Below are 27,046 nucleotides of genomic sequence, written 5' to 3' on the forward strand. Positions count from 1 at the left end.
AGCTTTTCTTATCAGCTGCTGGCTCTTGATAGCTGCTGGCTGTCACTGCCAGGCCTCACTAAGGAGCTGAGGAAGCTCAGGTGGCAGTCTGCAGTCAGATGTTGGTGATCACACAGTGAAAACATCTCTTTCACAACTCATAAATATCTGTGCTTGGATCTAACAAGGTAAGAGTGTCAATATGCCTCTGCTAAATTCACCTGTGTTTTTACTGAGCTCCTTACTGGGCTGTATACAGACAACAAAGAGGGGTCTCAGTGTGCCATCAGTTTTGGGGGCATGAAGAACCAGCTTTGTGGAAAGCTTACACTGGCTGACCTGAAAAACCCATCGTTAGTTCTTATAATTTTCCCTCTCTTTCAGTTCAGGTTTTCCTATGAGGCACCTTTGCTATATTGTCTACTTATTCGTGTATATTCATATTCTAACATAAGTAGGATTAGCAGCCTGCAAAGGGACTGCTGCTGATCTTCTGATGCCTCTTGAATAGTCAAATGAGAAATGGCAGCAAAGCTGCCACTGGGAAAAGGGATTTCTAAGGACTCGTCCTTTTTGCAGCACAGAGGAAACCGAGGGAAAACTTTGAGTGGTCAGCAAGCCTGACATTTAGGGAAGGAGCTAAAGAGTTTCTGGAAATAGTTTCAGAGGCTGGCAGTGAGACAGAAGAACTCATTCAATTAATCCTGCTAAGATCCTGCACAGCTGATAAGAATTAACCCTTTGTACCTGCCTACACATAGAACAAGTACTGGCTGAGTTGGTGCTGGTTATGATAGGAAGGAAAGGAATGTTTTGGCAGATAATATTCATAAAGGTCATCTGCCCATTTATTTTCTTCTGTATGGAGAATAGCAGCAAAGGACAAGATTCATACCCCTAGAAAATAGTATTTTCAGCTTTATTCTTAAATTCTTTCATTCTAAAGAGAGATAGGGATTCCTAGAAAGCAGTGTGTGCTAGAACTTTTTCTGCTTAAGTAAGAAGGCTGAGCTTTAGATATTTTGCTGCGCTACTGAGTGGCTGGGGAGAAGCGCACAGCAGTTTCTTCCTGCTGCTTGCATTGCCATGTAGCTGTCTGTCAAGGAGAGGAACCTGTAAGTCCTTTGGGCTTTAGAACTTCTTTTTCTGTGGCAAATAATATGTTACTGTTGGGATGTTTCATTTGCCTCAACCTTATCCTCAAAGCATGGCTCAGTCTGATTACATGGACAGCAGATGAATTGTGTGTTCCTGTTATTCAGAGGTATGCAGCCTAGATGTCTCTTTAGATGGGGATTCTGATTGTGAGAGCTCATTCACGTGTGCTCTTTCAACACAGAAAAGATAAGTGTAGTCTCCAAAACCTCTTAAATGAAAGTGATTGTTACCTACAATGAAACTCCACTCAACTCGACTTCCCAAGTTTCTGTTTGCTAAGCTAAGGCTCCCAGCAGCATCAAAGTGTGATCGGGTTCACACTGATCGCAGTTCATTCTTCACACTGCAGGAATTGCAGGTATTTTCAAAAATAACTCTCCTATATTTGAACTACTGGAAAGTCGCATTACTGCACGTTATTTTTCCGAAAAAACATGCAAGGTAGGTCAGGTGGCTACATCTCTGCTCTGCTGTTTTCAAAGAACAACCAAAAAAAAAAACAACGGACAGTGGTCAAGAAATCACTGTTCCACACAGAAATCTGCAGCTACTTTAATCCTTTTGCTTACACATAATGTGCAGGAGTGAACAGTAGAGGGTGTCAGCCTAAAGGAAAACTATAGTTTGTTGTATAGGGAATGTCCTGTTTGTCATAAATAGCAAAATAGTCATTCCCTGTGAAGCTGTGGCTCTGTATAAAGACACCAAAGGACCCGTCCAGTGTCTTTTCTTCAACACCGAAATAAATTGCATACAAATCCCTTTTCCCAGCCTCAACAAATTATATAATTTTCCAGTGCATCAGCCACTTAAATCAACAAGGAATAAGTGGATGGGCATTTCTGAATGTCCCCATAATTTCCTGTCCCTTTAGGTACCCCAGGGGCCATGATTGCCTCTGCGCAATGCTATGGGAGCATCTGGCTCCTGGCAGGACTGAGATGCCAGCAAACAGCCCAGTGCTTTTCTGTAAAGCAGTTAACTTCCTTTCTCATTTGCTTTGCCAAGCTGACATGGGAAAAGAGCCGTGGGGGCTTCTTTCTTCTGCTAGTGCAGCAGAAAAGCAAACACAGGGAGCAAATGTATCAGGTGAAAATGCAAGCCAGCAGAGAACAGCACTTGGAGAGCCTGAGGCTCCCTGTGCAGCTGAACCCTCCCACCCATGGGGTGCAAACTAAATCCACTGCTGCTTGTTCAGGCAGGAAGCTGCTGTTTCTATTATCCAACTGAAAGACCTGGCTTGCCATCAGAAAGTGTCCAAATAATAGTTATGTTAATGTTTTCATGTCATTTATGACTGTATTTCAGACTTGAATGGTTTTTCAATGCACGTTGTGGGGCAGATAAGTGTTCCCTTAGTGACTTTCTGTGCAGCAGCTCATTAAAGGTTTCAGTGGTATCTTTTGTGGTGTGCCTTGGCATCAGTAGGTATGCCTTTGTTTTCTAAGAACAAAATTATTTCTTCCACTCTTCTTCAAATAATCAAGCAGTTTCTTTTGGATATAATGGATATAAGCAGACAAATCTGAGATGTTCCTTAAGTATTCACCAAAAGAAGGACTCCACTGACAGGGCTCAGAGCTCTTGTGGGTGCTAGGGATTATCTGTGGATATAATATTCATGAGCATCATATTTACACCCCAAATCACTGGATTTTCCTTCAGCTCAATTCAATTAGATACTAAATCTGGATCCTGGACACCCACACACCCCTCACCATGGGGGTACATTTAGATACCAGCTCTCAGAAGAAAATTCTCAAGCATGGCTCTCACCTCTAATTCAGCTAACATTCTTTTGCACATTTTAGTACATAGAAAGACATTTAGGTCACTGATGAGGCACGTTTCTCAGGTAATGTGTGGTGAAAACTATCGGGTGAATATTATTGGACTTGAAGTCATGCACATTGGTGTCTACAATGCCTGTAAAAACAACCCCTTAAAGTTATTTGGGGCCATGCTGAAAAGAGCAAAACTGCAGTGCTATTGAGCACCTCAACCCCAATTCTAACCCCTAATCCAAACCCCTAACCCTATCCCTAACCCTAAATCTATCTATAGCCCTAACCCAATCGATAAACTAACCCTATAGATAACCCACAGCTCACCAGAGGACCCAAGTAAAAGTCTCCATAAACTAATCCAAGGAAAAAAAAAGACTAAGCAGCAATAGGATGAGCATGTGCACATGTATAGGATGTAATATAAAAATATACAAGATATGATTAAAAGTATGGTAAAGGGTCACTTTCTTTTTGATTAGTTACTCCACATTAGCTACTACTCAGCTATTCTCAGGTCTGTGTTTGCCAGTATCTGCAGAGTGATTAGACATGACCTCACCTTTTTTCTGGCTTCTTTGAAGTTGGAAAGAGATTGCCATAGCCCGTATAAAGCACATACACACAAAAGCAAATACCCAATTCCAAGCAGTCAGATTGAAGCTCTGTCTCTTGTTTGGTAAGGGAGAGTCTGAGACTGTTTCGGGCTGTAAGGGAATTGCATAAAAGAAATGTTGATGTTAAGCCTGGGCAGGAACCTTCTTACAAAAGACATTTTCTCCAGTGATAAGCATCATAAAACATATGCACATGAAAACCACAGCCTGACCCCATGTCAGCCTTCTTGATATGAATGAAAAACAGGGAGTAGGTACCTGAATCTCTATCTGCTTGGAAAAAAAAAGGGATATCAAAACAAATACTGAAAGGTATAACACACTCTGCCTTGTTTTGTCATCTTTAGGCGCACTATGAGTTAATCTAATATATCCATTGTCATCTTGCCTTTTTATGGATGTCGCATATTCAGCATCCATGACCTTCTACAACAGCAATCCTTGCAAAAACTTGCCTAGCCCTTGTATTTTGTATGATAATTTTTATATTTTCTGAGATTTTATAAGCATAGCAAGGGCACAGCTCCTTCAATTCAAGGTGACTTTCATGTTAGATCAATGGAAACAACAGGAAAGAACAAAGAGGGAGCACCTGCGGGTGGTAAATGAATGCAGTGTGTATGAAAAGGCTTTCAGAACAAAGCCAAGCTCTGCAGACAGGCAGAGAAGATGAAAAATGTGAAGAATAGTGCAGAGAAAAACAAACATTTACAGCTATATTCCCCACCTGTATTCACCATATTGCCTGAATTCACTCTCCACACACATTTCTCTTCATAAAAGATTCGGTTTTCCCTTGGTATTTTTCCATTTGGTGATTTCAGGAATTGCTGGTAGTAGGTAAGGAGACTGTCCACCCACAGAGCCCCTCTCTGTGTTCATAGAATCAAGAAATCATAGAATCACAGAATGGTTTAGGTTGCAAGGGACCTCACAGCCCACCCAGTCCCAACCTCTGCCATGGGCAGGGCTGCCCCACACCAACTCAGGCCCAGGGCCCCGTCCAACCTGGCCTATGCCAGCGCCTCACCGCCTTCTGAGTGAAGAATTTCTTCCGAATATCTAATCTAAATCTCCCTTCTTTTAGTTTATAACTATTCTCCTTTCTTCTATCACTATTAGACTGTGAAAAAAGTCGGTGTCTATCTTGTTTTATGAGCTCCTTTTAAGTTCTGAAAGGCTTCAATAAGATCTCTCTGAAGACTTCTCCAGGCTGTACAAGCCCGGCTACCTCAGCTTTTCTTCAGAGTATAGATGCTCCAGCCCTTTCATCATCATGTTCCCAGCAGACAATCCCGTTCACCTCAAGCAGGCAGACTGGCTCTGCAGCCCATAGCTTTCCAGAGCTGCAGTGCCACAGAGCCATGTTCTACTCCATCTTCCAGGGCTGAGAGTTGTGGTGGCACCTCAAAGAGCCCCAGCCGCAGCTTCAGGCAAATCCTAACAGGACAGGACTATATGAGAAGGATACAAACATCTGTGATTTAACTTCAGGAGAATGCTGATCTTGAAAACTCATCGTCTGCAAGCATTTATGACTAACCACTAACCCACATTTTGGTTTCAAGTACCAGCAACGAAGATCTGCTTTAATTTTGAGTGTCATTGCAGCTCCAGCACTGCAGGTTGGACGCCAAGTCAGTGCAGGCTTCTTGTCATCAAGGCTGATCAATGCAAGCTCAGTGGTGCAACAGCCACCTACATGTGGATTCTGGTTGACCAACAAAGCAGAAGAAATCTGCCTGGAAATATTAAAAGACATGAGCAGGAGAGGTATAAAAAACTGCAGCACATGTGAGGTCAGATATGCCATGCTGTGAACTCAGAATACATCCCAGGATGAGAGAAAGTTTGGCTGGAGCTTGTCATTCCATGGAATCAAAGCTTGGTGCATCAGTCTGATCTGCTCTGTATCTTTACAGTAAACCAGGGCAGATCTGCCAGACTGTTCAGGTTGGTCTTCAGTTTTTTAGCTCTGACAAACCTTAAACACACAGCTTACCTCAGTGTAACTAAAGATGTTGGAATTAGTCACAGTCCTAAAATCAAAAGCTTTCCATCAAATTCTGCCATAATTCCTCCTGTGAAATTCAATGACAATAATTGTTTTTATTTTAAATAATGACATTGAGAGCAGTCCCAACATAACACCACAGAATGTGTCCTGCATTTCTCAATATCCTTCTCACAAGAGCCTTAGGGTGATGTGGAAAACAACGAATTAGAGGGGTAGCTGCTCAGATGTTGCACCACTCTGCTCTGAGTTCCTCAGGGAGGATGCTGCTTGGGGCAGGGAATAATGCTGGAGGTGAAGAGGAAAGGTTTCCCCTTTCTGAACGTGCTACAAGAGCAGGAGTAGGAGTAGCATGTGGAGCATCTTTCAGGAGAGGGGATGGCTCTGACATTTCTGAGCCCTTACCCAGCCATTGGAGCTGCTTCGAATGCAAGGGCTGGTCAAAAAGAATTGATATTCAGTTTAGGTCATAGATGTGTTTTATGTTCATTTCTTACTTATCTTTCCTTACAGACTTGTAATTAGAAGACTGATCTTATAATGTTTCAGGTTGTATATCAGGAAAAACTTCTCACAAAGAGCAGTGATGCAGTGGCATAGCCTGCCCAGGGAGGTGGTGCAGTCACCATCCCTGGAGGTGTTCAAGAACTGCATGGATGTGGCACTGAGGGACGTGGGCAGTGGGCATGGTGGGGGTGGGCTGCTGGTTGGACTAGATGATCTTTTCTAACTTTAAAGATTCTATATGCTGAACTCATCCCTCACACATTTCTGCCCTTCAGCTGTGCTTTCTGTTAAACTGTAATCTGGGCACAACTGTGTACTCTGAGATGCATTTCTCAAGAAGCAGTGTGGCCTCGTAAACTGACTTCATCTTGTGCTTCTGTTAGGGGCAGTTGCTTGGTGCCTCTGGCCTTTCTCCAGGTGTTGGGTTGTGAGGAGATGAGCAAATACCACTTCAGTAGCTGGAAAAGAATCACAAACCAAGGTCTGAGCATAGCCTTAGCCTGTCCCAAAACTGGATGGGCAACCCAAATCCCAGCACTGCCAGCTTTGTGTGAGGCAGTATGAGGAACCAGCAACATGGGTGTTCAATGATCTGGTTATGCTCTAATGATACAACGTGAAATTAGGCTGTCCTGGTCAAGCTCAGCCATCTGGCAAATCTAATTGGAAAATCCATCATGTTGACAGACTGCCATAATAATAGTTGCCTTTTTAAAACAGATTGGAGGAAAGAAACAAGCATATAACAACATAACCTCCTGTACATCTGCAGCATAGTGTGGGGCTCAGGACAGAGGTTGGGCTGTGCAAATAGACCAACCAGAGTGTTCAAATGAAAAGAATAAATCATCCTGACAATTCCCAGGTTTAATATGAAACAATGCAAGAAAACACTTAACCAAACATAGGTAGTAAAAAGGTCTTGTGGGCCCCAGTAGGGAAAATTAATGTTATCCCACAACAGGTGTTTCTTGAGGTTAGAGTGCATACCTAGAAAAGAACAGTAAAATGGATCCTTAATAACAGTGAAAAAGGAACTCATCCATTTCCTTCCATATTTCTGTAATAAATCATTATTTGCACATGGCACATATAACAAGACAACAGTGATTTATCATCCCCTCTATTCAGAAGGAGAATTCAGCATTCAGACTTCCTGTGCTGCCAGTTTTGACCCTGTACTTGGTAAGTATTCCCATCTATATTTTTGACAAATTTCTATTGCATCCAGTGGGACTCTAAGGTTAAGTTTTCTTCAGCCATTTTTACAAGGATATCCCAGTCTTCATCACTGTGGGTGACATATAATCCATCTGCCACATATATTTGAGCAGTGTGCATGTGCAAAAACCCTAAGCCTAACCCTCACCCTCCATTTTGTTCACATAATTGGAATTGCACAGGTTCAGCCTCAAATATACAGAGGAGACACAGGTGAAACGATCACATGCCCCAAAGCAGTCAGTCTTGAATTAGTCTGACCGAGGCACATTTTCAGCTAAAAATGTGAGTTGTTAAATTTCAAAGTTCATGTGATTGAAAACAGTTTTGGAGGAAAAGTTCATTTTCTGTTCACTAAGATATCTTTTCTACCAAAATTTGTATGGCTTTTCCTTTTCCTTTTCCATCTCCAGTGACTCCCTATGATGTGGGACTCCATGTATGTGCCAGCTCCATTCTCCAAGAGGAAACTCCAGGACATCCTGAAGCAGATAAGGAGCATTACCCTCGAACAGAAGGTATCACAAACTATTCGAATTTCAGCTTCCAGGACAGACCATTTCAGAACTACAAGGGGTTTTTCAAGTTTGAGTCTTCCCTGAATCATGCTAGGCAGAAATTTCAACGCTCTCTCATATATCCCATCAAAGTGTTCTGGCTGCAAGATTATTCTGGTTTACACAAACTCTAAAATTCTCCTTTACTAAATAAAAATATTTGTATGCCTGCCTTTTTTTGCTCCACACTGAAACAGGTATGAAAAGCTCAATTTTTTCCCAGAACTGACAGCTCATTTTTCTCCAGGGAAACACTTATCTGCACAGACACTGGGTAGTACTCTCCTGGTCAAGAGTACACCTGAAAATGTGAATATATATATCTGCCTGAATATTGCACTGGTATCTAAAGTCAAACTTGTGAGAATTCTTAATGTCTATCTAGGTTGATACGCCAAAAATGTTCAGAATCTGTCTTCACCCTCTGAACAGAAAGCCCTAGACAAACCATAGGATAGTGCCACTACATCCACTAGTAATAATTCAGTTGAGATGAGGATATTTAGTGCCGTACAAACAAGTCCCCCCTGCCATGTCCCATTTCAAATGTCATGGAGATTCTAACAGTGATACTTTTCAGCAGCTGCACCTCTAACATTTTCTCTTTCATATCTCCAAAGTAAGTCTGCAAAATGATAAATACTTTAGCACGAACTAGTCAGTTTATTTTTGATTCAAGCAATAAAACTTCACAGCTGCATGTGCTAAAAATCTTTCCTATCTGCATACTCATCCATTCCTCACTAGCTCCTTCACCACGCACTCTTATCGCAGCTTCCTTTGTTCTTTGCTGTAGTGCTGAGGCTGCACTGCCAATCCTTGCTTCTCCATGTTTACTGCAGTAATTCTGGTGATGTTGCTTTTACTGGACACAGGACACTTTCTGCAGAAGGACTGTACAAGCAGCATGGATGCTCTGGTGAGCTGGGGCTTGAAGCAACCGACGGCAGCAGAGCTTGACACCTTGATGAACACCAGGACGATGAAATAGAGAAAGAAGGTGCTAAGGGAGAACAAGTACTGTTTAGTGAGAGAAAACAGTGACCCTCCATGAGCTCAGGTATTATAGTCCAACATCCCCCCTCACACACATGCACATACCCTGCAATTTATCACTGAACAAATGACTCCATGACTATGGCCACAGAGCAATAGTTACTGACTTTTTTCTTTCATTCTCACAAGTTCAAAACCAGTTTGCTTTTTAAGTGTTATCATCTTGTAAGCCTGTGGATGGGGTTTTTACATGCCAACCTTTGTTCCAACTCTTCATTGGGAACTATCTCCTGGCCACTGCTGGGGACAGGGTGCCAGGCTGTAGGACCTCTACTGGACCCACTATGACCATGCTCAGCTTCTCTGGTTTACTATTAACAATATTGTGCCTCTGGAAAGTCACTTTTTACAATCATATTGAATGTGGCCACCAACTATTAAGCACCCTTCTGGCACAAAAAAAAAGACAATCATAATGAATGAGTATCCAAAGACCAGAAGCAGTAGAAAAAAATGAAAAACAAAAACAGACAAACAACAACAACAAAACAAAACAAAAAACCAAAAAAACAGGAAGAAACAAAACAAACAAAAAAGAAACAACGCAAAGAAATCACAGAATTGCAGGATATCCCAAGTTGGAAGGGATGTATAAGGTTCATCAAGTCCAACTCCTGGGGAAGAGAAACATATATGATATTTTGATGTCACTCTTTATGGTTTGGGTTTTTTGTGGTTTTTATTTGGTTTTAAATGATCATAAGAAACACCTGTACACTGGAAAACAAAGCTGGGAGGTAGCTGAAGAATGAAGATGTGGTATACACAGTGAGAAAGCAACAACGCGCATGGAGTACATGGAGGGCACAAGATACAAGTATGATTAGTTTTAGAAATGTTGACCACGTTTACCACTGAAAAATCCTGAAGTAAAAAGCTTGATAATCATAGAATCACCAAGGTTGGAAAAGCCCTCCAAGATCATCTAATCAGAAGTGCCTTTGAAAATCATCTTATACATGCACAACATCAGTGTTTAGATACATGAAAGGCACATTTTGATGCTTCTTGAGCAACCTAAGAGACAAAAATCTGAAGTTCACCTGTGGAAGGTTCAGAATATTTCTTGACTGTATCTGTACTCTGCAATATAAAAACACTGCTGAACTAATATACTGAAAGCTACTGCTGCTGTACTGCTACCTTAAAAAAAATGAAAGACGTGCTGTTAAAAGAGTGTGTCCCATCACACACTACTCACAAACCATTTATTTTCTTTAAAAAGTGCACAGTCTCCTTGTGTACCTTCCCAAGATGCTGAAACAAACCATTCTGGTCTTGCCATAAGAAACTGGGAAAAATTGCCTTTCCTCTCCCACCTCATCAACACATGCCAGCTTCAGTGGACCTGCATCTTCTTCCCTTCCACATCTGTATGCTTCCATCTTTATGGCAATATAGCTGATTCCCACTTTAATACACTTTCCTCTTTAGATGAACAGACAGCCTTGACAAGCAGAGATCCATTGTGGGTAAGTTGCAACATGCTACCAACAGAAAAACAAAAGCTAAATCTGAAGGCTGCTGGGGAGCCCTTGACAACACACAGCTGCTCTAAGTAGCAGATGCAAGCTTAGTTGGACTGATATCAACTGCTTATTAAACAAATCATGACCAACAGATGGGAGCACTGCTTTATAATGATGGCTCCAAATAGTGAATGAACTATCTGCAAAATGAGATTGGAAAACAAGTGGGTGCTAAAAATGTGAAATCCCGATGTGGGAAATGCAGCCAATCTCCCAGACTGCCAGGTGCCACAGCTGTTACACTTTTGAACTCAATTCAACTGAACTAGATTTGCCTCAGAAAAAGATGGAAAATGATCATTTTGAGAGGTCTCCCACCTACCCCATATTGGCAGTTACAGTAATCATCAGTGTAATTGCTTCAAGTCACATCTCATTATAAAATGGAAAGAGATTTCGGTTCTGCTAGCTATGATTTGCTGGTTTGTCAGGCCCTGCAGATTATTATTGCATATCACACCTGTACTTCACTCAGATTTTTTTTTCTGATTCAGTTTTTAACTATACCACCATTTCAGAAAATTAACACGGATGTATATGAAAAGAACATTAGGCATTACACAACAGAGGGAAGACCAGAAAGACAGGAAGAAGAAGTTTTCTGTGGAAACAGATACATATTTTTTAAGTGCCTATAAAATTAATTGCAGTAGCCAATGAGAAAATAAGGATTTATGCTCTTGTTCAAATAGTTGTATATTAGAGCTACAGAAAGATTCATTGGCTCTCTAAAAGTTTGCAAGAATTTGCCAGGACTTCACTCCCTTATAAACAAACACGCAGAACTAGCTAAAAATACAGAAGCAATAGGCATGCCTATTAAAATAATAATAATGTGTTAAATATAATAGTTCTGGAAGAAATAATTCAAAATTACACATCCACACAATAAGAAAGCCAATATACACTAAACACAACTACTTGAGCTTTATTAATTTTTGTTAGTGTTGTTTCCCTGAATAGGAACAATAGGAGAGAGTTACTGATTCCTCAGGAATATTTTGGCTCAGAACAAACCAAATCACAAACAGTTCTAAATGCTCCATTACTTTGCCCAATAGCCACAGCTCTGTGGAAATCCAAGGCTTCATGGAAATGAAACGCTTCATCAACCAACCACATAAGAACCGTGTTGCTGAACCCACATCATTTCTGTGAGCATAAAAATCCATCTCTACGTTGGGCACTGCTCACTCAAGTTCAGAAGTTACTTTCTCATAGAACACAACAGGAATGTACACATGAAATGAGCAGAATTGTTTGCAGGAAGACATGCTGATTAACACATGGATGAATTACAAAACAAAGACCAAAGATACATTAGTTAATATATATATATATAAACGCAGTTGAAACAGATGTGTGTTGCACATCTGATATAATTTACAAAACTATATACACAAAATACTATGAAATCCTTAGCATAGTTTGAAAGTGGGACAAATATTTGCACCCAGAAAGGGTAAATACACAATCCCATGCAGAGATTATATCAGAAAGTATCTGATAAAACTCTGTGAGAATGGCCACAAACCTTAAACATCTTTATCATCTCTTTGACCTTCTCCTTTCTAATGAAACACTTGCAAACAGAAAGAAATTTAAGCAGAAAAAAAAAAAAAAAGAAAAAAAGAAAGAAAAGAAAGAAAAGAAAAGAAAGGGAAAGAAAAAAAAGGCCAACAGGGTCTATGGGGCAATCAGAAGAGGTCAGGAGATCCTCCTCAGCACATTCAATCTGCATTCCACCTTGAAGTCCTGACAGAGTCTTGATAGAATGTTATGAAATTATTTGGTAAAGCTAAGCAGGATTAAAGTGATAGATATTCACTGCTCTTTTCATCTTTCTATTCAATCTGCACAAAATCAATAACAGGATTTTGCTGATCATGTCAGCATTTCATATTTACAGAGTGTCTGCATCTCAAGACATCGAAGAGAGAGGAATCTGGGATAAGTGAGTATTTCCAGGCTGATATTTCCAGGCTGATGAGGCACTGGGACAGGTTGCCCAGAGAGGTAATGGATACGCCATCAGACTGGACAGGACTCTGAGCAACCTGATTTAGCTGTAGGTGTCCCTGTTCATTGCAGAATAGATGATCTTTAAAGATCCCTTCCAACTCAAATGATTCTGTGATTCTATGACTCTATAAAAATCCTGTTATCTTCCCACTGACAGTAGTCTCATTAAAAGGAAGAGCTGGCCGTGGCAAGCCATGGTGTATCAGACTAGTCCAGGTCTCTATTGGAGGAGTGACAGGTAGTACAGATACTGATGTCTGCTTTAGCTGAGCTAGCTCAGACACTAAAAGCAATTTAACCTTAAAAGCATAGAGCTCCATATGCAATAATGTAATATCTGAGGTAAAAAATGTACCTTTCATCTAAAAGTAAAAAATAGTAGAAAGATCTCAATTTACAATATGCTTACTAGCAGGTATTAAGGTTGATGTTACTGCATCTTTACTGCTGCTATAAACATTTGGGAAATTAAGGTAAGATATGCCAGAACATGCTTTATTCATTTATTCCCTTTGCTGTGGAAACAGGCAAAGAATGATCAGTGTGAAGAATGGTTTCCAAATGAGGTGGATGAATGCCATCACATAAGACAAGGGAAAGCAGACTGGTCTAACACACAGAATAGACAACAGAACCCCAGTTTCTTTTGTGGGGATAAACTCAGCCTATCAGACCTGTTCAGTCCTTTATACTTAGGATTCTTTACCTTCAAATTCTTCTTCATTGCTAGCCAGTGAATTTCTTCCTCTGTGTTTTACCTCCCTCCTGGAGACAAGCAAAAGATCAGAGTCCATCCTTCTTTCCTTGGCATGTCTTTTGTCCTCTGCTCTCCTCTTCTTTTTCTGTTTTCCCCTGTTTCCTTTTACTGTACTTTTCTCTGCTACTTCTCCTCCTTCATTTTCCAAAGATGAGTGTAGATAGGGCTCCGGAGTCTCTTTATCTGGGCTAGAAAGTTAGAGAAGGAAATACATTAAGCTCACGTATTGTATACTATTTTAAATCTTTTTTAATATGACTTGGATTTTATCCTCTCCTACATCTTACACTGCTGACAAGAGAAGGACTTACCGTACTCTTGAGCATTTAACAAGGCTATGAGTGCATTGTAATTTAACTTCCTTTTCAGTTACAAAATATGGACAGAACAGCCTAATCCAGCATGCACTGTTTCTCTCTCGTCTGTAAATATGATATTCCTTGCTAATATATTACATTCAGTTACTCATCTAAAAATACTCTGGACAATGTCCCTGTTAATCTCAGTCCTAATACAGAATTCATACCCTTCATAGCCCATTCTCACACCATTCTTAAACTTTCTAGAATTTGCAGAATAGTTGTGACCCAAAATGTAGTTACAGATGTCTCCTTGACTACACTAAATTCCACGTTATCAGAAGTGCCTCAGAACTGAAACAAGAATTCAGGTACCTGTATTTACTGACATCAAATGAGAATGTTTCCTCAAATTCTGGCCCCTATTTCTATCTACCTTATGACTACAAAGGATTTGGGCAATAACTGTCTTTTATGATCGTGTGGTGTTTTGTGTACGGAACTTGTTGGCTACATTTGCAGAGCCCACAGTTAATTCTCTCTACTGTGATGGAAGAAAAACACTCCAAACAGACAGTGCCTGATGACTTTGAAATAATGGGATATACATTAGTAGCTCTAAAGATTAGTGAATTAAACACAACTCCTCGTACACACCCAAAAACAGACATAAAAAACACAATTCCAAAGAACTCAGAGCTGAAGATTTGGAATATAAGAGCCATGTGTGCTGTGCACTCTCTGTCAACAGGGAAGCATAGACTTTCCATTTCACGTTTTAGTTTCTTACTTCTACTGCACTTAGCACAAAGGAACCATCTTGCTTTGAGCTTCTGATATCAGTATTGACATTAAGCCTTTTGTTTCCATTCTGATTAAATTATGCTTCTGCTTTGTTTATTTCTAACAGCAACATCAGTCTACCTTTATTAGGTCTGTGCATGTGGATGAGCAGCACGCTGCACCGCTTCCCTCTGGTCAGTATGACACGAGAGGTAGGTATCTCACTTAGAATATAAGAAATAATAAATTCCAGCTGGAAGCACACATCCATTCTCACTGAGAACTGGAAACTCCAGCTCAATCTGAGCTGGAGCTCTGCCATAGCATTGCTAATATTAGTAACTGATTAATGAGTCACTAATGAAACAGTTATTTAATGGCTTTGAATGTAAACCTCTTTGTAAAAGGAAAACAATCTTTCAATATAGCATTCTGGTTACAAACGCAAACAAATACAAAGTAAAATCATGGCCAGTATTGGCTTTTTGTGTTGCAGCCACTAAGTTAATGTAGTCAGTGCCCAGAAGAGGACAGTATGTATGCCTACATGATACTACAGTAACACATTAAGCAGCAATAAAGGAATGGGATTTCACTTCACAGGTATGTGGCTTTACAGAGAACATGAATCCTAGCTGAAAACACCGCAAGCAGGAGCAGAACATTCTGAATTACTAAGTGCATTGTCAGGGTCTGTCTACACGTAACTCACAAAGCAACTCACTGCAGAGAGCGACAGCTTTAAGAAGTGGGAAATTTATAAGACTCTTAACTATACAACCTCTAGAGTACAAGGCTTCTATTGGTAATTCTTGTAAAAGATGGAGAGAAATATACTGCATTAGATATTGAAGTGGCGAGTATGCAAAAGAGCATGCTGCGATTCTGGCAGCAGAATTGTGAAATACTGTGGCTCAGCACTAACCGCTGAGGTTTTTATGGGTGCTTTAACATGCTTCACCTGTGTTTCTCAGGTTAGGTCTATCTACGTTGACTGTATGCTAAAAATTTACTGTTCATGTAGCGTATCCAGTGCCAAAAGAGGGCCCCATGAATCCAAATGGCTCAAATATGCCAAGTTCAGGGCTGCAAGTAGCTATCTAAGTAAGAGAGTCTTGGTTTTAGATGCTCAGCTGTCTTCATCACTTCTCAGTAGCTGCCTTAAACTCTGCACCATAAATTGCAGCACTCTATATACATCCATAGAGCTAAGGCACCTCAGCTCCCCTCTCATAACTGCCAGACACTCAGATTTTACTGCTCTGAGTCCCATGCTATCCCTTTGTTTATCTGGGCCTGTTGTCTTTAAAATACAGCTGAACAGACATAAGTAAAAACATTAATAACGTTGCTTGGAAGCACTTCTCATGTTCCTTTAATATGGGTAATTTGAGGACAATCTGAACAGTGCTATCCTCAAAGATAGAGACATTTTACAGGCCAAATACTAAAATAGCATGTAAGTTGCCATTTCAAAAATCATTGTTTGTTTCTAAATGCTGCAGCTGCTGAGAGAAAAACCAGAGATGATGTAATGAAAACTTCAGACTTTAATGCTTTGGTGTGATCAACCATTCGGCTTGAAAAATTTATGCTATTTGGGGTTATGCCAAAATCTGTTCTATTTAATTTACAGCCTGTAAAATGCATGCTTTAAATGAAAATCTATTATTTTGGACTGTGGGACCAATTGTTTGAAACATTTATTTCCTCTTCATTAATTTAACCTCGACTATCTGCTCTACAACCTGAATATACAACCAAACCTGTGATCACAATCTGGAAACATTATGTAGAAATTCACATTTTGGCAATCCTGCAACAACTTCAAGCCATGATATATCTCCAGTGTTTCCAAAATGGATATAGGACAACAAATTGCCAGGTAATAAAATTTGCACATGCATGCGGGTTGGATCACTTGCTTACATATTAAGATCAAAACTGATCATGGCAACAGTAGAGAATTACTCATGGAAGTCTGAAAGCACAGTTGATCCAAAAGTGCAACATTTAGTATTCACATGAAGCAACTTCTACATTTTTAGAGTTGAGCATACTCACATTGTAGAATCCACCTTCTGCACCATTCTTATGTACCGACAGGAGAAGGCATATTTGGTGTGGCTGATTTTAATAAGGCAACTTCTTACGCAGTGTTCCTGCTGTAATACCATCAACATTCATTAAATTTAAATCTAAACAATGAAGAAATATATGTATAAAAAGCCAACTGGTTTAATGCAACTGTTATCAGCCTCTGAAGATAATATTTTCAAGTACGAAGTACATTTTCTTAATATTGCACTAAGAAAAATGCAGTACAATTATCACAATGGCTTACAAACAAACATAGTGAAATGAAATGAAGATTGTACCAACTGTGATGAAAACCCTGTATTTCTCATTAGCAGCACAGAGCTGCCAAATGAACTTTCCATCAAGATTTTGCATTTTGTATTTTTTACATTGGCTCTACATTGGGCCCCAAATCCTGGTTTACTTTGGTTAACTGGAGACAGGAAAAGGGGCAGTGAGCTCACTAACCTGGAAAATTATATCTGCCTCATCAAAAATGGAATGATTATAACACAATTGCCAAAATAGTTTCATTTTCTAGTCATACTTACTTTCCTGTTGCTGAACATCAGAACTGTGTAGAGTTTAGCACCCATTTTCCCCATTTCTGGTGTTGCTATGACAATGGCAGGCACATAACAATAATTGTTCCCTGTCTGTGTCCCAGTTCTGGCAAATACATAGTCTCCCACCTACACACCAGGGAAGAACCACATAGCTTGTGAACAAGGCACAAAATTAAATATTAAGAAATATTTAAAGGAATCATCATTCTGGTGTGTTCCCATGCTTTAATATGAATCTTAAAAGGAAAATGAATTTGGTCCTTGCATGTATTGATCACTCATCATTTCTACCAAATCAGCGAGAAAACACAGCAAAAGAAAAAAAGGACAAAGTCCTACTAAAGGCACCAAGGCTCAACTGGCAAGCTGAACAGAATGAGAACACTCTTGCAGATCTTTACCACCTTGAACTTTTTCAGCTTAGTGGGTTTTTAAACTAACCTTCAGAATTTCAGGTTATTGCATATATAAAAGTCTTATATAAAAATCAAGTTAAAAATGGAAATGGAAGCTACATTTTTTAACTTCAAATTCTGCAGATCTTCTCTGGAATAAGATGCTCCCCCCACAGATCAGGAGCTACCTGGTCAGAATTTGCCTTCATTCTGAAGGAAAAAGCAGTATGTCTCTAGATTTAACTACATTTAAATATGCTATCACTGAAGACTCTCCTATGATATACTATCCTTCTTTTTCAGTGTATTAACAAAGAGACAAAATTAAAAACGTGTATTTGATGTCACAGAAAATACAAACAATTTTTCACCTGTAGATATGTACATGGCATGGCACCTCCCACGGGCACAATGAACTTCAGAGGTACAACCCATCTCTCCCCATGGTTGAAGTCAACAAGTGCACAGGTAGAACTGATATTCTTTATCACAGTTCCTAAAAGAATAACACTATGAAATACTAAAATTATTTTTATCTCTTGTCATATTGTAAAAAAGTTCTATAGGCTGTAAGGGATCACTGAGTTCAAATATATCTATACTATATTCTTCATTTGCATTTAGCTAGGATAAATTGTACCAAGATAATAGAGAAATTTTTCCCTCAAAAAGAAAGACTTAAAAAGCATTCTTAATAACACTATAAAAATAAAACAAAGTAGCCAAACAAGTAATGTTTCACCAGTAAATATTTAAAATATGGACAAAAGTACATACCTGGATAATAAAATCCTGTGATGTCTGATCTTGCAATCACCTTCTGGTTTTTGAGAGTCACAAATACTCTGCCCTTTTGTTGCTTTTTAGACTTCACAGTGTCTTCTTCAAGTCTCTGCAATTTGATACAATTACTTTTTCTTTTTTCTTTTTCCACAACAGCCAGTCAGCCCAAACCTATCCTTTGGAATCAACTAAAATTTAGGGAATATAATGCACTGAACTCTGTTACCATTCACAGAATAGCTATAAAAAGAACACTGTATATTAGCAGAAGCATTCACGGATAAGATTACCTATGTGTTTTCACTATGAAATCTCATTTGATACGATCACAACAATACCTGTTTTTTAAGTGTTCAGGCAGAAATTTACCTTGATGAATCATGGCTGTGGCTGCCATTTTTGTAGGAAAATATTTACAAAGTTGGACAATTCATATTCAAGAACGAGGTAAGGAAAAATCTACTTATCTTTATTCCCAGGTAGGTATGTCTTCAGAGTAAACTTACCTTTAAGTTTAAAAATAAACTTTTTTTTAACTTATTTTTTTTATTTATGTCTACAAAGGCACATTTGGTTTTGATATTTGGTTTGCCCTTTTGGTACTTGGTTTGCCCTAACAAGCAATAATGATGTAAGAAATAGGAAAAGCTTTCACTAATTCATCTGCTCTATTTTAACATAACTATCACAAAATTATCACATTTTTTCCCCCATCTCTCACAAAAAAAAAAAAAAAAAAAACCCTCACAAAAGATCCTAAAAAAAAATCCCCCAAAGAAGCAGAACACACACACAAAGGAGGACATATTTTAAATGGGAAATGTGTCGTTTCTTTCCAGTTTACTCTTTACCACTACAGAATATTAATTATACCATCACTTCTGTTTTTCCAGCTCAGCCTAAAACGAAGGCCCTTCAGAGCACTTAGCTTCTGCTTGAACCTGGCAAAAGCTGATTTGACTGCAAAGACTTACAGTTCCACAGACACAACAAGGTCTTTGGGTAAACCATTTACTTCACTCTAAAGGCACAGCTGGTGCTGAATATTTATTTTAAACTGATTTGTAATGCTTGACTAATAACTTGGGCAACCTCCAGCAGCCCTCATTAACTCAAGTGCTAAAGAGTGCGTGAGCACCCACAGTGAAAGCTTCAAGCAGTGCTGAATCCAGGTGGCTCGGGAAATCTGAAGTCAAACCCATCCCTCTTACTAACACACAGCCTTTATGTACCTGCGTGACTGACCCAGGCAGTGCCTATTTCAGGAATATCATTGTCCAGGATTGCTGTTGCAAAATTTTTCACCTGAATGACTGGGATTTCCACTCTGCTTAGCTCTGCTTCTGATGAAAGAAATGCATCAAACCACACGGGGTAAAGCCAACTTTGTTTTCTATGGCCAAAATCTGAAAGAGAATTTTGAAATTCTCTTTCAAATACATTAGTTTTTGCACCTTCCTACTGTAGCTGAGAATGGATAGGAAGAATGTTCACAGGCTTCATGGCTGCAACTTTGGCAATACACAAATGAAATACCTCCAGAACCAAAAAACCACTGCTCTCCATATGATGCCAGTGGCAACGAGTCCTTTCTGTGTAGACCACAATCCAGTTTCATGAAAGAGCCTAACTATTTGTAGCTACACTTTTTGTCTGTTTAACAGATTACTCCATTGATGACAATGGAAAATTTGACCAGACATTTCTAGGTAATTAGGAAAATTAGTTGTAACTTTCTTGTTGTTGTGCTACTTGGGATGTTCGTTTTGCCTCCTCTCCATAAAGAGGCATCAGAAGAAAGACAGGAGATGCCAAGACGTTTAAGAAGCATATGAAATGCACAAGAGGTGTCAACAGCTGGCGATTAGTTATCCTTAAACAGTATGGAAGAATGAGAAGTGTAAGAAGTAGGAGACCAGGAAATAAAAGAAACTGCCAACAGATAAACAGAATTTCCATTCTTGTAAACAATCAACTATCCGCTATAAATATTTCGCTAGGAATGATTAAATCAATCAGATCTGAAACACATTTTTTCAAAAAGTGCTGGAATCAGTGAGCTGCTAAAGGTCCCTTTCTACCCAAATAAACATGCTTTACAGAACACATTATGCTTATTAACCACTTCAAATTATTTTTATCATGTGGGTCACAAGCAAGCATTAGTCTTATGAATCCAAGCTTATCTTGTGGGAATCACAGTACTTTTAAATGTGTCTCCTTAGTTAGTTGTATCCTTAGCAAGGAATTCAACTTTGTTTGTCTGCAGAAATGGACGTCCATATGCAGAAACATTAATATTTCATATGAGGAGTGCAACGGTCAGATTATGGCACTTAGGGACTGGAATATTTTCCATGAAATTGTGCTGGCCATTAACAGGATGCACAAAACTGACCTGGAATCTATTTTTGAAGAACAGTAATGCAGAACCACAGAAGACCTGAAGTGGTCTAATTGAGAAGCAGAGGATCTTGAACATGTCTCTTACCAGGTGAAATATCATGCTATAAAGAGCTTTATAATTCAGTGATTAAAACAATAAGAAATGGCAGCTGACTTTTATGCCTGTTAAGCTCAAAAGAGAAGCCCGACAACACATCTGATGTCAAAGCAGTTACTTATTACAACATAGTAAATGATACATTCCTCATTTTTAAATGAAAGCAAAGTGCCAGATTGAAGAGGTAGATTTTGGTCAACCTACACTTTAATCTGTACATAAAGAAATATCTGTAAATAAATAAATACTGAGTAAACTAACATACAGTTTACAATTAGCCCTCCAATAGGCAATCATCGATTTTCAGCATTTTATATTTTGCTTGATAATAATTGTGTTTATGGCCCTATGCAGATGGGTGTCAGCTCTCTCAACAAAGCCCTGCCACAGCCTCCCTGTCACAGACAGAAACAAACAGAGCATCCTGAACACAGCTTCCTGCAAAGGTCAGAACACAGAGGGAGGATAACCAGAACATTAATTCAGTTGTAGGCTTAAACAGAAATCTCCCATAGCAAGGACATCCAAAAAGGATTACTGACTCTTTTAAGAACTTGTGAAGGTAATTAGGTACACTCAAAAGCTAAAAATTAAGATGTTTTGAGTTCAGTAAAAAAAATGAGAAATCTGCCTTGTTGATAACAGTGGATTTTTCTGCTCTCTCATGATGGTAGTTTTCACCAAGTGTCATATCTGCTATTTTGTCACGGTAATGTAATGTATTTCAGCTGGCAGATTACTTTCTAACCCATTTTGTAGACAGAAATCACACTTGGAAAAGCTTTTGGCAGCATTTTAAAAAGGCTCCACAGTTTTTTTGCTGGTTTTTTTAATCTTTTTTTTTTTTTTTTTTTTTGCCACATAAACAGAATTCTAATTACATCTGCATTTTTGCCTCTCACTCTTAAAGCTTTTCAGTTGCAGATTAGCAATTACTGAAGATGGAGCTCTGATTAAGCTCCTAAAGCAGGTTGACTCAGGATAAGAGATTGCACAATGTTAATCACATCATGTCTGAGAGCAGACATTGGTGTTTCAAGGCAACACTAAAAGTACAGAGTCAACAAATGACAAATGAAGATATTTCTGCTACTTTTGTATTGGAGCACTATATGGCATAGATAAATCAGCAATTAAGATAACCATACAGGCAATGTAATATTTTCAGATGAATGTAATATGAATCGTCTTCTATTTTCTAAAGACATTAAAATGTTTTCAGATGTACACTCTTAGTGGAACAAATTCTCCAAAATGACCAAAAACCAAATGCAATCCTTCCCTTTATCATCTATTTTCATACATGGACTGTATTACTGTAACATATTCTTGTCAATTTTATATAATTTTTTTAATAACTTATGTATGTAAAAACCACAGCTCATCACGAAAGCTATTGTTGATGTCAATGAAAAGAAGGGTATATTTCAGTCAAGAAATGTCAGATAAGAGATTGCTTTTTTAAATACTGGCACTACATTTCTATGCATAACATACTATGCGTGACCTACTAGGTAGCACATAGTGATACTTGGCATAATTCACAAGTAATTGTAAATTCCAATTGTATGCACCCGTTCTCTGCTTCAAAGTCACACCATAGTTTAGTACTGTGCTCACTGCAATTTCACCTAACTTAACTCTTCACATTGATGCATGTGTGTATGTATATATACATGTATGTAGATACATCTCTATGCACATACATCAGGGCAATAAGGAACTATTATCATCATTTGATTATGATTTCCATATATAGCCATAGGACTTTTTTCAAAATTCATGGTACCTATGCCAACCTTGCATTCAAGCTTTGCCAAAGAAAACTCCCTCACTCAGTAATATAAAACAATGAAAAAGAAAAGGAATGTATTAATTTGAGTTTTATGATGATTTCTCTATTTGTTTTTACTCATCTTCCTTTAGAAGCTAAAACGTTTGGGAGATTTTCTTCCTTAGTAACTTCCTAGAGACCTTATTTTAATATTACCAGAGTACAACTCTAACCAGAAAGCTGTTCTGCAGAGCAGTAGCACTTCCAGTGAAGTCCTTTTTGATGGAGGTTTTAGATATAAATAAAAGTTGAAACCAAGTAAGAGATGGTTTGAATTTTTCAGAAGCACTCTGAATTTTAAAGCATCGAGTGTACAAAAATCTTACCACTGGGGAATGACAAACTGTTCCTTTAAACTTTAAGGAATGTTCTTGACTTCCCTGAAAGTTCACTCACTCTTTAGTGAAGCCAAAACTCAGCGCAGAAGATTGTGAATTTTTCAAATCAAGAGTAAGGTTTTAAGCATTCTCTGGGATTTTAACAGCACACAAATATATTCCTGTTTATAAAAGTTTTTATGCAACATAATTTAAAGGTAAAAGCATTAATATAAAATCAATCCGTTTTCAAAATTACCCTAAAAATGGTAACAGGAGAATCCAGCATTTTAACCTATGTTTCCTGAACGTATATTTCACAACAGAAAAGCCTAACTGCAAAGTACGCTCAGTGTACTTAGGCTGCACAATTCCCAGAATGCAGAATAAAATAACTTTCTTAATATTTGTTGCTCCAAGCATTTCCATGGGAATTTCATTAAGTTTCTCAATAGCATTCCACATAACACCTGAGGTTCAGCTGGGGGATGTGTATACATAAGATTAATCAAATTTCTCAAATTTCAGTCAGTTTTCAAGTACTTAGTCTACTTTTTGCTAATGTATTAAAGGAAGGGAGAGAGGCCTCTGGCTTGCCAAAAGTAGGTGTTCACTTCTGGATGAGATGAACAGCTCCCCAGATGCAACTGATTGTCAGCTCCATTCACAACAATGTAAGATTAGCTACCTGTAGATGCCTATGTTTTAAGGACGGCTAAACTTCTGTGTCTGCGTACTGAGCTAAATCTCATCCCTTCTCTTTCAAACTAAAGATATCACAGATTACAATAAAGAATTGATATCACAAGATCTTTTATCCCTGTTTAGCTGACATTAATTCAACCAAGCCTTTTATCATAATTGCCTTTCATATATTTCTGCTGCCCTTGCAGAGGAGATAATGACGTTTTACTCAAAGACTCTTGATTTCTATGGTGCTTTCAGCTGCAGAACTCTCGATTCCTTGGTACTTCCAAAGAATCATGAAAACTTGCTCTTTTCACCTGCTTACCTGCTTTCCCTGTTTCAAGAAACTGGGCCAAACAACCAGCCTGTAAACTGCTGACATCCCCTCTCCCCATGTGTATAGCATCACACTAAATGCCAAATGGATGAGATATTAGCACAGAAGTAAATTGCAGAAGTACATACTGAAGAGCAATATCTGAAAAAAAAAAAAGTGCCCTTCCAATCTGTACCTTTTTACTTTTGCTGATGTGTGATTCTGAGCTCTTCTCAGTTTCCTTTTTGACAGCTTCCTGAAGATCAGAGGCTTGCTGCATGTATGTTAACGCCGCCAGTATCTCATCTTCTAACAGCATTACGTCTTCATAGGAAATTGGCCATCCCAAGTTCTCTAAAGCCTCCAACAAAGCTTCCTTATGCTGCATGTATTCAACTGGTCCATCCTCTTCAAATCTCAATAAACAAATAAATAAATATATTCATAATTATCCATGGGATAAAATTTTATTTTGACAGTACTTTACAAATAGAATCCCGAAATTCAAACTTTAAATGCAGAATAAGACATGAAAGTAATGCAATCTATACTGTGCATGCCACAAATTCTTCTATTTCATCCAAATGAGTTTAGCTAAACAACTGCACCTGCCTTAATGATATCTCATAGACATCTATAGAGCAATTGAAGTGGCTGATCATAGGTATTTGATGCCAGTTTAGCTGCCCTAGAATGTCTTAGGCACCAATAAGTAACTTAATGATATGATGCAGAAATCATGGAAATTCTTGCTCCTTCTAGAACAGCAACTAGGACAAAGTAGCAAGCACTAAGATAGTCTAAAATGGCACCAGATCCCTATTTAAGTCATGACTTGCCACATCAGTCTTGACTGATGACATCAAAAGAGAGAGAATCTTCTGCTGCTTGTTCTTCTCAGTACTGCTTTGCTCACTTTTTACTCAGTGACCAGAAGTTTGCTTCCATCCAGGCTTCAGGTAACGTTTTTGTCCACTACACTAAAGAGCCACATTGAAGCTGCACACTCAAAGTACCTATACATGAAAATCTGAAGAAGATACAGTCATTCTGCTGAATGACTGTAACATTGAAACAAACTTCCAAAACCCAGCACAGGTAGAATTCTTTAAATCTGTAATTGGAAGTGAGATACTTCCTTATAGAATTCAAGTTATTAGAGTCACTATTCTGGCTCTTCTTTACAGCTTTGCCATCATTTAAAATGTGAAATCTAGATGTATTTATGCATCTGTCTTATCAACACATACAATCATGGTGATGTCTACTGCATTGCTCTATTCCTTCTCACCGTTCAGCTCTCTACTCCTCTAGGAAATGATGTAATGAAATTATACTGGCTGCTACAGTTATTTATTTAGATTGTTCTCTCTATTAACTGAATCCTTTATTCGTCTAAAATCAATGTCTAGTTAAATTATTGGATCTCCTGAACTGAATTTCTCAAATATTTTGTACACAATCACATTATTACTTCTCCACTAAATACAAATTTCTCTGGTAGCACATGATAACCTTTCAGTAACTGTGAGTGAACTAGGGGGTCCTCAACCAATTCTTTGAGGACTCCTTTGACCAAGTTAGTACACCTTATTACCCCCTCTCCACAGTTTCCTACGGATTTTGGAAGGATTTTGTCGTGCTTTTATCATATATAACATGATCATTTAAATAACAAATCTGGAAGAGGAATAGATTGAGTATTTCAACTTTAATGCACCAACATTAACATACTTACTATACTGCTTAAGCAACAGACTTTGCTAGATTTCTTTATTTCTTTATATACATGATTGGTCGTATCTTACCCACCATAAAATATTTTTTGCACCACCTTGTCAACTATACACTGTTTGAATTAACAAACAACTATTCGCTCTATTAGATGTTATGCTGTTCTTTTGTTTAATAGGCTTCATTTCCTCTCTGCACCAGACTGGTTTTTTTAGCCAAAATAGTTCTCCTTGTTGATGACAGAACTGTGTATTTTTGTTCATGAGCCCAAGTATTCTTAAAAGCTTTCTGGTGTTTATCCCCATTTTTCTGCCTGGAATATTTCCCACCCATTCCATTTTCATTATTTGATTTCCACTTTATTTTCTGAAGTAAACAGATGCTACCTTCATTGATGTCAGTTCCATTTTCACAGTCTTTGGTTTAAATTAATATAGAGGAAAAAGCCAGTTACCATACTACAAACTTTCATTGTGATATACCATCATGGACCACTTCTATAAGGGTAGTAACTAAAAATGTAACTTACAAACCAGCCACTGAGGTGCTGTTTACTGGATGAGAGAAGATCTAACGTGATGCCCAAGGCCCTGCCACTTCACACCGATCAAGAATCGACCAGTTCAAAAGGAATGCAAGTCATTTCCTTTAAAAACAACCAGTGATGCAAGAAGGTGATCCAGAATTTAATATCACTACACACAACACATATATTCTTGACACAAAGGTACAGGCATGAAACATCTGAAGATAAAACAAGATGGTTGCAGAAATAGTGTATAAAGAAGTGTCAGAAGTTTATGATCAGTCTTTCAGAGGTAAGTTAGAAAACCAAAGGGTGATAGCTTACTTGTCTCTTTCCTCCTGAGACAGTGCTCTCCAAATAAGTAGATTTAGGCGCCTATTAAAGAAAGCAAAGCAGTTTTTTTGAGGGAATGCAGTTCTTTGTGCATCTGATGAACACAAACAAATACAGTTTCTTAAATTATCTGCACTGATTTGTATCTCAAGAGCACTGTATCATCCAATTGTGATCTTAGCACTCAGCTACAAAATTATCAACTGAAAGAGATGGGAGAACAGCATATTCCATCAAATAGCAATGTGGCTGTTTCAGGCTCATGGAAGGATTAGTGGCAAACACTATTGCTTCCTGCCAGGATTTTGTATGGGTGGTTCTATTCAAAGCCAGCAAGCCAAATCAAATCCTAGAACTGATTAAATGCTGTTTAAATTCTTCCAATTAATCAGTTGAAGAAAACTTTAGTCTACAGACACATTGAGAGCAATGCTAATTGTTTTTCTTCTGCTAAGATAAACCCTTAGTTGGGCCATTCACGTTTCTACTTCATTAAATTCTGGCTACAGAGCAATTACTGACCAGCAAACAGAAGTGATTATCCCAAAGCAATGGAGTTTAAAAGCACCACTAAACCTTCTGCTTTTGCTTTTTAGACATTAATCATAAACTCTTATTAGACCATCTAGCTCAGAGTTTTCTTTATTAACAGCTAAAACAATTAAGTCATCACTCAATTACTTCATTTTA

The 27,046-nt window shown here is 38.5% G+C and overlaps 1 protein-coding gene across 1 annotated transcript in view; it reads right to left on the bottom strand.

Annotated features, from left to right (window-relative positions):
* Positions 1-6,913: 6,913 nt before the first annotated feature.
* VWA3B (von Willebrand factor A domain containing 3B) overlaps positions 6,914-27,046 on the bottom strand; it is a 68,798-nt gene continuing 48,665 nt past the window's right edge. Inside the window, 9 exon segments of the mRNA XM_085213586.1 lie at positions 6,914-8,715; positions 8,718-8,840; positions 13,151-13,389; positions 16,348-16,448; positions 16,914-17,054; positions 17,695-17,819; positions 18,101-18,215; positions 23,960-24,179; positions 26,348-26,398. Coding sequence (XP_085069712.1) covers positions 8,603-8,715; positions 8,718-8,840; positions 13,151-13,389; positions 16,348-16,448; positions 16,914-17,054; positions 17,695-17,819; positions 18,101-18,215; positions 23,960-24,179; positions 26,348-26,398 — 1,228 coding nt within the window. The 3' untranslated portion in view covers positions 6,914-8,602.

The sequence above is a fragment of the Meleagris gallopavo genome, chromosome 1, assembly GCF_905368555.1.
Source record: "Meleagris gallopavo chromosome 1, MGAL_WU_HG_1.1, whole genome shotgun sequence".
NCBI lineage: Eukaryota > Metazoa > Chordata > Aves > Galliformes > Phasianidae > Meleagris > Meleagris gallopavo.